At 50.1% G+C, this 12,234-nt stretch overlaps 1 protein-coding gene across 2 annotated transcripts in view; it reads right to left on the reverse strand.

The window, feature by feature from the left end:
* Positions 1–12,234, reverse strand: part of LOC8024473 (zinc finger FYVE domain-containing protein 16) — a 29,092-nt gene that overhangs the window by 9,412 nt on the left and 7,446 nt on the right. For both annotated transcript variants that reach the window (XM_042289378.1, XM_042289377.1), the window contains exons 7-10: positions 11,972–12,161; positions 11,094–11,150; positions 10,949–11,017; positions 8,528–8,920 (exon numbers count right to left, since the gene is read on the reverse strand). In XM_042289378.1, coding sequence (XP_042145312.1) covers positions 8,528–8,920; positions 10,949–11,017; positions 11,094–11,150; positions 11,972–12,161 — 709 coding nt within the window. The remainder of the gene's footprint in view (positions 1–8,527; positions 8,921–10,948; positions 11,018–11,093; positions 11,151–11,971; positions 12,162–12,234) is intronic.

Raw genomic sequence — 12,234 nt, forward strand, 5'->3', positions numbered from 1 at the left:
CCAAAAACAGCAGCAAAAAGAAAAGGGCAAGTGTAAACAAAAACAGATTTGTGTTCTAATCTTTACAAACCAGAAGTGTTCCTTCAGAACACTGCAACTTGTTTCACTCCAATTGCGAGCAAAGACTAAGCCACAAGCACGATTCTCTAAACCAGGAGTTCTCAAAACTTTTCAATCTTGAGAAACGCCGATCCGTCTCGATGAACCGCCGCCATCGCTGCATTAAAGCCACGTAAAAGACTACAGACCCCGTGAGCAATAATGACACAATAGGAAGTGTCTGGTACACAGCCATCCAATAATGGATTACTCGGATCTTTAAAAATGTTGATTAAACCGAAACTTTGAACTTGCTCCGATCGTCCCGATAAACCCACGAAGCACGAAATATGTCGTGCGTGAATTATGAGTGCGCTAATGATTTGCTATGCTCGGTTGCATGGAGCTTTGGGTAGTTTCAGATTCTCCGCACACACGACACTCTTGCGATCTCCGGGTTCGTGTCAATTATCAAGACAAGAAGTTTTCCATGGATTCTGCTTCTCCGGTTGGTCCGTGTAAGGCCTTGAATTCTTAGAGCTCTTGAATTGTGAGGATCGTAGTAATTCAAGTAATCGCGAGAGAAGATTCATCGCTCCTTTTACTCTATCAAATGACTTTTGTCTGAAGTTCACCTTGTGATGTTAACGAGTCCACGTGGGAAGCTACGCTCTGTCTGGAGCCAACTGCTCATGCCGAAGGTCGGCTGCGCTGCCAACGGTCGGCTGAGGTCCATACTTCGTTTCACTTTAAGTCCAACCGCAGTCGAAGCTACGGTTTGATGGAGCCAATCAACCAGTGCCAAAAGTACATTGTCACGGCACACGTCATCTTCTCACGTTTGCCACTGCAGACTAAACCAATCATGCGCAACAAGGGCGCCGATAGCAAACCCCCCCAAAAAAACAAGCGCCATTACGATTTGCTCTACTGGACTGTGGCGTCGGCTGCTATCGGATTTCAGTACAATTACGTTGGAGTAAGTATGACTCGCACCGATGATCGTCCACGAACCGAGTACGATGAACTGAGTATGACCCACCGACATCAATTGCCTGTGGACCGGGCATGCTGGATTATGTCCGACTTACCACCAACTGTCGCCTACAAACCACCCTGGACCAAATATGACTCGCCGCCAATAGTCGCCTGCGGACTAGGTACCACTCGCCGCGGAGAGTCGCATGCTACTGAAGGCAACCGTCGGCGGCAAGTTGGGGTTAGTTCGGTTGCCTGCGCTCTCGTTCGTCTACTTGTGGCGCCGAGCAGAAACGCCATACTGCGGATCCCGTGGTCCGGGGTTCGATTCCTGCCGCTCTCCTCGGTGAATCTCTGGTTTTGACTGCGTGTTCCTGGTTATGATCACGCGTGAATTGTTACAAACAATTATGGCTTCCATATGCTTCGGATACTTATGCATTGTCTGCTTCGGGCTATGCGTCCTTCATGCTGCCTTGGCCCGCGTGTAACGCTTATTAATCACACTCGAGCCTCATACTTTCCCATAAACAGATTGTGTGTTAAAAAAAAAAAAAAACAGTTTACTCATACTCTATCTCACTACAGTATAGACCACTTACAACGTAACCACTTATAGTGCAGGACTGGGTATAACGCGGTTTTTTTAAACCACCGGTTCACGTCCCATAGAACTCCATGCAATTACATACTGCTTAAAATGCAGGCGCGAAGGGAAATACCGGTTATAGTGCGGTTTTTGGCACAGCCCGCCAACCGCGCCGACGACCGGAGCAGCGAGCTCGCTTCCCTGTGTGACACTAGATAACGGCGCTGATAGCGCGAGCCGCAAACTGCACTCGCGGGGCAAGGAGGTTGCTCGAAAACGCGGGGAGAAGCGAAGAGAGAGGCTTCAGTTGCCATAGCGACGGAGGGACGCACGCACGAGTCGTTCACGTGCGTGCATCCCTCCGCTGCGTTGGAAACAAAGAAACAAACAACCGCAACGACAGACCAATCGCAGGTCGAGGAGAAGTGTTCGCGCGCGTTGCATGCCGGTCCCAGGCCGGCCGCTTCTATTCCGCAAACATGGCGTCGGTTGTGATCGTCGTCGTAGACGGCGTGCATCTCATCGTTCTGCGTAAAAGCGCTATCCTTGACTGTGAATTTTCGTCGTGTTTCGCTATGATAACCCAGCACGTACTAGAAGGGAAGATCCACCTACTCGTGTGGCGATGTCGTGGCGGCGCTCTCAAGACGGCAGAAACGCCCGTGTCGTCGTGTTTGTTTACTTCGACTACAGTGGTGATTTCTAAGCATTTGTGTCCTCGAACATCGCCCGGATTTCTTATTTGGCGCATTTCATGCGTGTGCTCAAGTTCAAGGTATTACTGGCACGTACCGTATGAAGGATGCGAATTTTCACGCGTTTTCATCTCCGGAGAAAAGTGATTAGGGTTAGCAATCCTGAACGCTCGCAACGTCCGTCCGGGGGAGAAAGAAGAAGGTACCGAAGAGATCGGACGCGTTTTTCTAGGCTCCCGATATTAGGCCTAGCACCTAATACACCCCGTCTTGAAAGTCTGGGGAGCCGGTTGTCGAAAGACAATGATGCCGGCTCCTCTGGACAACCAGGAAGAAGCGGCCAAGACTTCGAGCCCTCAAGACCAGCAATTAGAAACCATGGACATGGACACGAGAAACCTCGCCGGGCCAAGCGCCGGACCTGCCGCTGTCACGACGGGACCGGCAAGTTCGACCCCAGCGAAACCTTTGCTAGTCATGACACCAGTCATCGAGCTGCCCACTGTATTTCATTTCGGTGAGCAAGCCACTTCTTCACCAGAGAACTCAGCACCGACTGTTGAGCAGGCTCTACGAACTTTACTTTCGAGCATTTCGAAGGAAAGCCTTGTAGACATTTTCAAAAGCATTTTAGGAGAGACTCACAACATTGTTCCTGTTGCCGAAAAGCAACAGAAGAAGAAAACGAAAGCCAGAAAGGCCAACGAGAAGGCGTCGACCGTCCCTACACACACGCCTGCAGGCGCTACGTCAAATATTCCTCCGCGAAGTCAGCCCCACGACACGACGGAGGATAGGACGTCGCAGCCAAGAGCTGCAGCTGTGGTAGAGGAAGCGCCCATGCCGCAAGACAGCGGAGATCCTTGGATAACCGTAACACACAAGAAAAAAGGCAAACGGGCACGGGGGAACCCGAATGCGCAAGCAATAACGGGGGTTGTCGCCAAGCCCCAAAAGCGTCGGCAAATCGAGTACAAGATCCGCCTGACAAGATCACGTACTTCGATCAAGCCGCTCATTCCAAGACTCAAAGTGCTTCTAAACAGCACACATGCACCAACGACATACACCATGTACCTAATAGAAAAGGCCAATACCATCTCGGTCAGGACTGACTCGGAGGCATTGGCGGCCGTCCTAGAGAAGATCGTCGAGGTCGACATCGAGGGCAAGAAAATACCCGTTCAAGTCTTTCGCACTTACGGCGCAACCTATTGCAAGGGAGTAATTTACGACATTCACACCCTACAAGAAGATCCCCAAGATGAGGTACTCAACCTTGAACTGGAATCGGAGAAGGTGCGCGTGGTGGCCGCCCGACGTCTGGGCAAGACCAACACCGCAATGTTAACCTTCGACGGAGAAAAGCCACCGCGATCCGTCTTGTACGGAAGGCGGTACATGCGAGTGTTCCCGTACATGCCAAAAGCAGTGACCTGCGCTAACTGCCACCGCTTGGGGCATAAGCCGGACATTTGCCCGACTGCTACAGTCTGCGCAACGTGCGGCAACACGCATAGCGAAAACCAGGTGGGATGCCCAACTCCGAACGCCCTGTTCTGCCAAGGGTGTAAGAAGGCTGGGCACATAGGCACAAACCATGCCTGCCCCACATGGCAAGAAACCAACAAACGGATGAGAGAACAAGTCAGAAGCTATAAGGAACAGCACAAGCTGCAGCAAAAGCGAGAGGTTGCTTCCAGGGAGATCAGGATCCCAGTGCCGCCGAGCGCCTCACAACTCTGGGCTGACAGGCTCCGTAAGGGACTCGACCCGGCAGCACCCCCAGCAGATCAGAACACCTACGCTTCCTTGAAAGCAGAATTGGATAGGCTGAAAGCCACGGTTCAAACGCTGCAAGAAGAAAACAGACAATACAAAGCTTCCTTTAACCAATGGAAGACACTCGCCAGCAGCATATGTGGCATTAAAGCATAATCAAGGTGCTTCAGTGGAATTGCCGAGGGCTTCGCAGTCGAGTGGCGGAGCTCAGAGCAAGATTCCAAGACAAACCCGACGAGAAGCCCGACGTCCTGCTTGTGCAGGAAGCCAACGCACACGACATTAACCTACGAGGTTTTATTCTCTACTCAAGCCCATCGATCTCTAATAATCGTCCGGGACAGAGCGCCGACCCTCCAGGGAAAGCCTTGGTCTACATCAAAGAGGACTGGGATCAGCACCAGGTTGACCTGTCAAAGTACTGCGATGACAACCAGGAAATAGTAGCAGTTCGCACCACGGTCCAGCGGCAAGTGAACGTCATCTTCACATCAGTCTACTACCGACCTATAAGAGGCAAGAAACACAACTACGATCACGGATGGATAGGGCATTTACACAGTCTCTACCCAAAGGAGCAAAAGCTTTACGGAGGTGACTTTAATCTACAACACCATCTATGGGGTTACGATGCAAACACAAAGGGAGCGGAGCAGCTGCTCGGTGAAATGCAGGCGCACCGGATCCAACTAGTGAACAAATCAGGAGTCAAAACGCGAATGGGGGACGTCAGGCAGAAAGACACCACCCCCGATCTCACGTGGACTTCGAACCCTTACACTCAACATCAAAAGTGGAAGCGAGCCAGGGACCTCTGGGGCAGCGACCACTGGCCAATCTACTTTGAGTTCTCACCAACTCGGAAGATTAAAGGCAGCAGCAAGAAAAGGGTCGTGCAAATGGTTCACTGGGACAAGTTTCGACAAGCGCTAGAAGCGGACAACTTTCCCGGGTCCAGCTTTGAGAGTCTGCTCAACAACGCCTTGAAAGAAGCGACCACCGAGACCAAAATTGAAGAAGATGCGCCAACTCCCGACCTGCACCTCTTGCGAATATGGGCTAAGCGACTTCAAGCGGTGCAGCGGTACCGCAATGGACGCAAGACCCCGCAAGCCCGGCGAGCAATCACGCGAGCCACGGTAGAGGCCAAGCAGTACGCTAAGCAACTCGGCACCAATAGGTGGATAGACTTTAGCTCCTCGCTAACCGAGAAGACTTCGGTGAAGCGGCTCTGGGCGGTAAGTCGAGCCATGCTCGGGAAGAAAAAGAGCAAGAAGGGCACCAGCATACTGGCACTAAAGATGAACAAGACAGAGGAGCAGCTCGCTGACATGGCCGGAGATCTTTTTTTTCCTCAACCGCCATGTAAGGATGATCAGGGGCTCGGAAATCCGTACAAAATAGAGGTCCTTGCACCGGACGAAGGCATGGACCGGCCTTTCGCTCTGGGTGAGCTCGAGTGGGCGCTCCACAAGGGGAAATCCTGCTCGGCTCCCGGCTCAGACAAAGTCACAATGACTATGCTCAAGAACCTCCCTGAAAACACCAAGCTCCAACTGCTAAATTGGATTAACCTCATTTGGATCACCGGCAAGCTGCCCGAGCACTGGAAACACTCTTTGGTCATTCCCATACCGAAACCCGGCAAGGACAAGGAATCACTAAACAATTATCGGCCAATTTCTCTAACATCATGCACGTGCAAAGTCATGGAGCGGATGGTATTGGCCCGAATTGACTGGCATCTCGAGACTACGGGGGCCTTTCATCCAGCTCAGACCGGGTTCAGGCCTTGCCTGGGCACCCAAGAAAGTCTGGCCCTGATATCGTCCAGCGTCATTCGCAACGTGCACAAATCTAAATTCCGGACCATCGTGGCCATCGACGTGAAAAAAGCGTTCAATTCGGTGCCCCACTCGACAATTATCAAGGAAGCCAGCCGGCTTAACATCACCGGCAGGACCCTCAACTTCATCAAGAGTTTCCTGGAAGGGAGGACATTCTCGGTAGGCTGCGGCAGGCACGATAGCGCGCCAAGAGCGAACCACGTGGGTGTCCCACAAGGTTCGGTCCTCTCGCCTACGCTATTTAATCTGACGATGGTGGCGCTACCACACGAACTCAGTAAGATCTCTGGCCTAGAATTCACCGTATACGCGGATGATGTTTCGATCTGGGCTTATGGGGACGATCTCGAAAAGCAGCGAGATATACTACAATCTGGACTAGATATAATCGAGGCTCACCTGGCCCGTGTGGGAATGCAGGCGGCACCAGAAAAGACGAACTACACGGTCGTACGCAGCCCGAGAATTCGCGTGAAGGAGGACTATGCAGCCAAACTCAACCTGGTCCTGGCGGGGAAACGAATCCAGCCGTCCCCTTCGGTAAAGATCCTGGGGATTACCATCGAGGAGAACGGCAAAGGAGACGCTTGGCTCCGCGACACACTCAAACAGTGCAACTCGGTGCTCAGCATGATCAGACGGATCTGCAATGCACGCGGAGGAGCATCACAAGACATTGCCAAAAAAATGGTCAAGGCTCTCGTAGTATCCCGGGTATGCTACGGAGCACGCCACTATTGGCTGACAGCAAGGCAATGGGAACGTCTCGAAGCTTTGAACAACCACGCTATGCGAGTTATCACTGGACTGCCCCGTTTCACTCCTCTCGTCAAACTGAGGCAGTACGCGCAGTTGAACAAATTGCACGACGTCGTGGAAGCAAGAAGGAACGCGCACGACGAACGCCTTAAGACGACACCGCAAGGAAGAGGCATCATGCGACTCCTAAAAAAATCGGTAGATGGCCTCCCAGAGCTGCAGAAACAACTGCCTCCGTGGGAAGACCTCGAGGCCATCACAAGCAGAAAGCCTCTAAGGGCATGCAGAAAAGGGGACACCAAACAACTGGCCCGCCGGGTAAAAGCACACAACAAAATGGTGGAGAGCTGGAAGCAAAGCAAGACCGTAGTTGCTGCTTATACGGACACTGCATTGCTTGAAGGCCCCGTCACCCTCAAGTCGGCTGCCGTGGTATTCCCAGCACTTCGAATCGAGGCAATTGAAGCATTACCCCCTACGGTGTCGACAAAGGGAGGAGAACTGGCAGCCATCCGCCTTGCATTAGAGACGGTCGTCACTCAAGCCACCGACCTCCCTGAGAACCTCAGGATCTTTACGGATTCACAGGAGGCGGTGAAAGAGTGTCGAAGCAAGAATAGCCCTAGCGTCCAAGTACGCAAGATCAAAAAGCTCGCCACGACACTTAGGTCGCGAGGTGTCTTTATAAGAATCGAGTGGGTTCCTGGTCATGCGGGGATCCCAGGCAACGAAGAAGCCCATCAACTGGCCCACGACGCCCTTGCTACCCCTTCCTTCCGCGGGCCCGGAGATGAAACGCTTCCACTTCAAGATCACCAATATGACGTGACCGCTCGAGATCGAGCATCCATCGTCGATTGGCAGTCACAAGAATATGACCCCGCCGAAGAAAAGGCCGGGATAAAAAATGAATACCAGGCGAAACTTGAAGAGCTCCTGCCCGAGCCGGCACATCCCCTGCTCCCTTCACGGGGATTTGGACGACGAGGGCAGGTTCTGCTCACCCGAGTCCGCACAGAAGCAACACTATCACCCGCGAGACTCGCATCGTGGAACAAAGGCAAAAGGTCTGGCCTTTGTTCCCAGTGCGACATGAACGCTAAGGCGGACACATACCACCAAGCGTGGGTGTGCCCCAAGTATCACGCAGAAAGGGCAAAATTTCGACCTCAGAACATTGCCACTCTGGAAGGCTGGACTCATCCCCCTGGAAACGAGAACCAACAACGAGCGATCCTGCGAAGTCTCCTGGACTTCCTCCACGAGGCAAAGCTGGAATCGTTTATTTAGTGTACATATTTTAAATAGTATGCCGCATCCAGGCCTCGACTATTAGCCACCGATGCATTCTTACACCCCTCTCCCTGCTTAATGGCATCAATAAACGCTCTTTGAACTGAATTGAACGTCCGTCCGCAACCCGCGACGCCGTTAAAAGGCTGCGCCAGGCAAAAGCCGCTAATTTCTTTTAAAATGTGTGACACACTTGAGACATAACTGTACTAGTCTATTGAAATAAAAACTTTCCTCAAACTAAGCTTATTTTTTCATCTAACATAAAATAAATTCTTTTACAAAAGTAAGTTGTCTCATGGCATGTATTTTGGCCTGAAAAATTGATGTTTTGGTTATAGTGCGGTACCGCTTATAGTGCAGATTCTCGCGACTCCCGAGACATACGTTATATGCGGTCTACACTGTAGTTGCACGCAGTGTAGTCAAAGCCACGGGGGGAAGAGAAAGGATAGCTGCTTTTGTGCGAATTTTGAGTCGGCAAAAACAATACTTCGTGGGTCTTTCAGACAAGGAGCTGAAGAAGCGAGCCCCTTCGCACTCACTCTGGAACTCGCTGCCCAGCCGTAGCAGCAGCCTCAGGGGCAGGAGCCTCGCCCAGGGCAGCTCCCAGCGCTGCAGCAGCAGGGCGCAGAGCCACGGGGGGCGCGGCAGGGGCAGTTCCCTCACGCACTGGGGCCCGGGGCTGATTAATAGGAAGCCGCCGTGGTCCCCGCTGCCCAGAATGCCCTCCGGGAACGGGAGCTGCCCCAGGGGGCCCAACGGAGCGCCCCCTCGCGAGGCGGTGCCGTGCAGCGTGCTGAAGAGGCGCAGCGCATCCCGCGGCAGGCGGACCTCGCCAGGCAGACGCTCCAGGAGGAGGACCACCTCGTCCTGGCCGACTGCCGCCAGTCCACGGCTGCTTAGGCACCAGCACTCCCTTTTCACGCAACATTCCTCTAAAAAAAAAAACAACAAACAAATATATTGCTGCTGAAATTGCTGCGCAGGTTAATGTTGTTGAAATGCAACGGCATTTCGCACCGTCTTGTACTGCGTAAACATTTATTTATTGAACCACTTAGGCTGTGGAAATTCTACCATATCTTTGCCAATGTTCATGAAGTCTCCTATCACACTTAAAACAAATTCACATGATTTCTGATCTGTCTACTTCCCGTAACCAACAAACAACTTTTGTTTTAGCATTACTGCAATTCAAATGTTGCTCTTTTACTATATCAGTATAAACATAACATGTATATAGACATCATAAGATCCCTTGGTAACTGCATTTGCTGTTCAGAAACTAATATATCATGCACATTTGTTGGGCATGTTACCCCCTGTGTGCACAATCGAAGTAGGCATAGAACAGATGCGTGCCGTCTGCTCCATCTGTTACAAACCGAGCCACAGGCACAAAGGTGTGCAAAGTTTGCCAAGAAAAGCTGCCGCACGTAAAAATACCACGTCAGCCATAAAGTCTGCTAAACATGGTTGTGCTAGAGACCAGCACAAGTAACCTACGGAGATTGCAACGAAAGCTACGGTAGCACCAGTTCGAGAGGAGCCACCATGAGGAAGCAAGTTATTCACTACATTGGAATGACTTTCTAACAATGCCTGTCCTATGAACACGCCAGTTTAACCCTCCTTGGACGAGCAACGCAAATTCACAGATACATACCAGCTATGTGCATTCTATAAACAGTTGCCTCCCTCTAAGAGACCAATGCCGTCAGCTGAAAAATTGTGACACACACCCCAATGTGCCGTGGACACCAAAATCAACTTCTGCCGGTGGACAGTGTTATTGAGCACGTGGTCTGCCGGTTTGCAGTAGTTATGTCCGTGAAACGTAAGATATTGCGTCCAAAATCTTTCTAAAATGTCTGTAGCCTTGCTATCATCCTGCGCTGCACTTCATGTAAATTTGGAGCTTCAAAGAAAAATGCTATGCTCACTTTGTTGCGAATTCGCAACATTCGGCATGCAATGACGTGCGTGTCGCGTTTTGAGTGACTTTCAAAAACAAAATTTCAGCTTGTAAATTAATTTCAATGGAAGGGAACCCGTACAAGGCTGACCTCAAGCTCTCTTTAATCTCGGCTCAAAATTAAGAAACCTTGCATTGCTATGCACTGAGCACATCCTTGACGTAGCCATCCGCATAACTAACAGAGGGCACGGGACGGTGGTGAGCGACACAAGCCAGCGGTGCAAGAGATTGGGTTGTAAAGGGGCAGACTGTTGTCGTAATGTGCGGCAAATTCAATGCTCGTCTTTACCAGAACAAGCATCTGTTCTTACAAATTTACCCAACTATAAAGCTTGAGCACGGATGCTTCCAGCACTTTGCCGCTTGTTATTAGCAAACAAAAAGCAAACCCTTGTTTCCTCAAAAATACAATTATTTTTGAGGAAAAATTCAATCTTATGCAGGTGACGTAGAAAAAATAGTTACTCTGCGACCTGTTGCGAATTCAATACATACCCCAATTTACGAAATGGCATTCTCGTCCCAATCGTTAGAGTGGTTATCTTTCTTGGAGCACATTACAGCAAGAAAAAAAAATGTTTTTACACAATTCATTAATAATTTTTGCCATTAAATGGTTAACAAAGAAAAACTATCCATGTATTAAACCATTTTCTATGGTCTCATTGAGTTAGCAGGATGACTACGGTATTATGAATTCCTATCTTATGAACAGTTTTTCTGTTTAAGAAATAAGACACACGGCTCCATTAGGTGTAAATAATTGCCACTACAAACATTCTAGGTATACTTTCTAATCAACATGATATAGTAGGTCACTGTGCTCAAGTATGCTAGCGGCACTTCCTATGAGGACGTTCTCGATCCAATCCGAGACAAAAAAAGAGAACCAAAGCTACAGCATTGTGGTTGTTATTTCGTCGTTTTTTACTCGAATTCGTGTTTGACTATCCAAGTGCTGCAACAAGAGTTGGTCAACACTCACGCTTCACAATCTTCACAAGCACGTGCAGGTTCCTGGTGAGAGCAAAGGCCACTGGATCTGCCGACTCATCTGTGCAAAAGAAAGTAAAAGCGGAACTCGTAAAGTCTGGAAACAGGCTACGGTGAGTGCGCTTCTAAACGCTTACCCTCAAACAACGCCAGCAAATCTGCCTCGTTTTCCAACTTGAGCTTTGCTTGACCACCTACAAGGCAGAGGTGACAACGCCAGAGTCAGCATACTCGAAAGTCATCATATAAGGCAGGCAAGATAATCTCATTCGGTGATGCCCTTTATTAAGCTCTTAAGGGGGAGATGTAAAATCTGAACCACTCAAGTTATTGGAATGAAATTTGCAGGAGAGATTTGACATAGGGTGTAGGTGTATTGTGCAAGCTTTCAGCTCTCTAGGATAATTTTACATGCCTGGATAAAAAGATGTGTCATTTATTCATTTTTATTTATTGATGCTACCGGCCGCCATGGCCCGTAGGGTAGCCAAGGCGGGAGTCATTCTTTGTTAAGAAATCTATGATACGCAAATGAACCTATTAAGCACCATTTTGACTGCTTGAATACAAAGTGAGGAACGTGGGAGACCGGTGAAGCTTAAACTTCTGCCGAGAATACATGAGAGAGAAACATGTGACAGCACAATTAACATTAGCAGACCTAACAATGGAAGATCTCACGCACACATTTCTACTCTTTCTGTCCCTCTAACATACAAAAAGCGACCAGGACGAATGGTTTGCTGACCGATTGTAATAGATTTTCAGTTTGCGGAACAGGGAATTGTCAGTATAAATCAGAATCTCGTCAGCACCGCCTCAGACACCTCTGCTGCACATTTTGTAATTCAACATCTATACTCGTAGACAACTTTCTGTGGCATTTTAGAAGAGAAGAGTGGACATGCACAGCTCTGCTTCACACTCAAGGTGCACAGCTTTGACTGCAAAGACACGGAAATTCGTTCACGAGTCCGAGTTCGTTTTTGCGTCCTCCGAGAACACGAAAACCCACCGGTGAGCGCGATGGGCGGCAGGGGTCCCTCGGCATCCGAGAGCACCAGGCGACGTTCTTGGAGCACCTGTTCGTTGGGAGAGTTCGTCTCGGGCGAGAGTCGCTCCCGCTGGGTCGCCAGGGGAGAAAGGGATCCGTCCACGTCTTCGGAGAGGTCGCCTCCGGGCCGTATGCCGTCCGAGAACATCACCTACAAACAACATTCGTTTCGGCACTCTGCACTCCTGGGACATTCATCAATGGAATAACCTCTGGCTGAGCCA

This window comes from Ixodes scapularis, unplaced genomic scaffold (assembly GCF_016920785.2).
Source record: "Ixodes scapularis isolate PalLabHiFi unplaced genomic scaffold, ASM1692078v2 PGA_scaffold12__126_contigs__length_90152505, whole genome shotgun sequence".
Taxonomy (NCBI): domain Eukaryota; kingdom Metazoa; phylum Arthropoda; class Arachnida; order Ixodida; family Ixodidae; genus Ixodes; species Ixodes scapularis.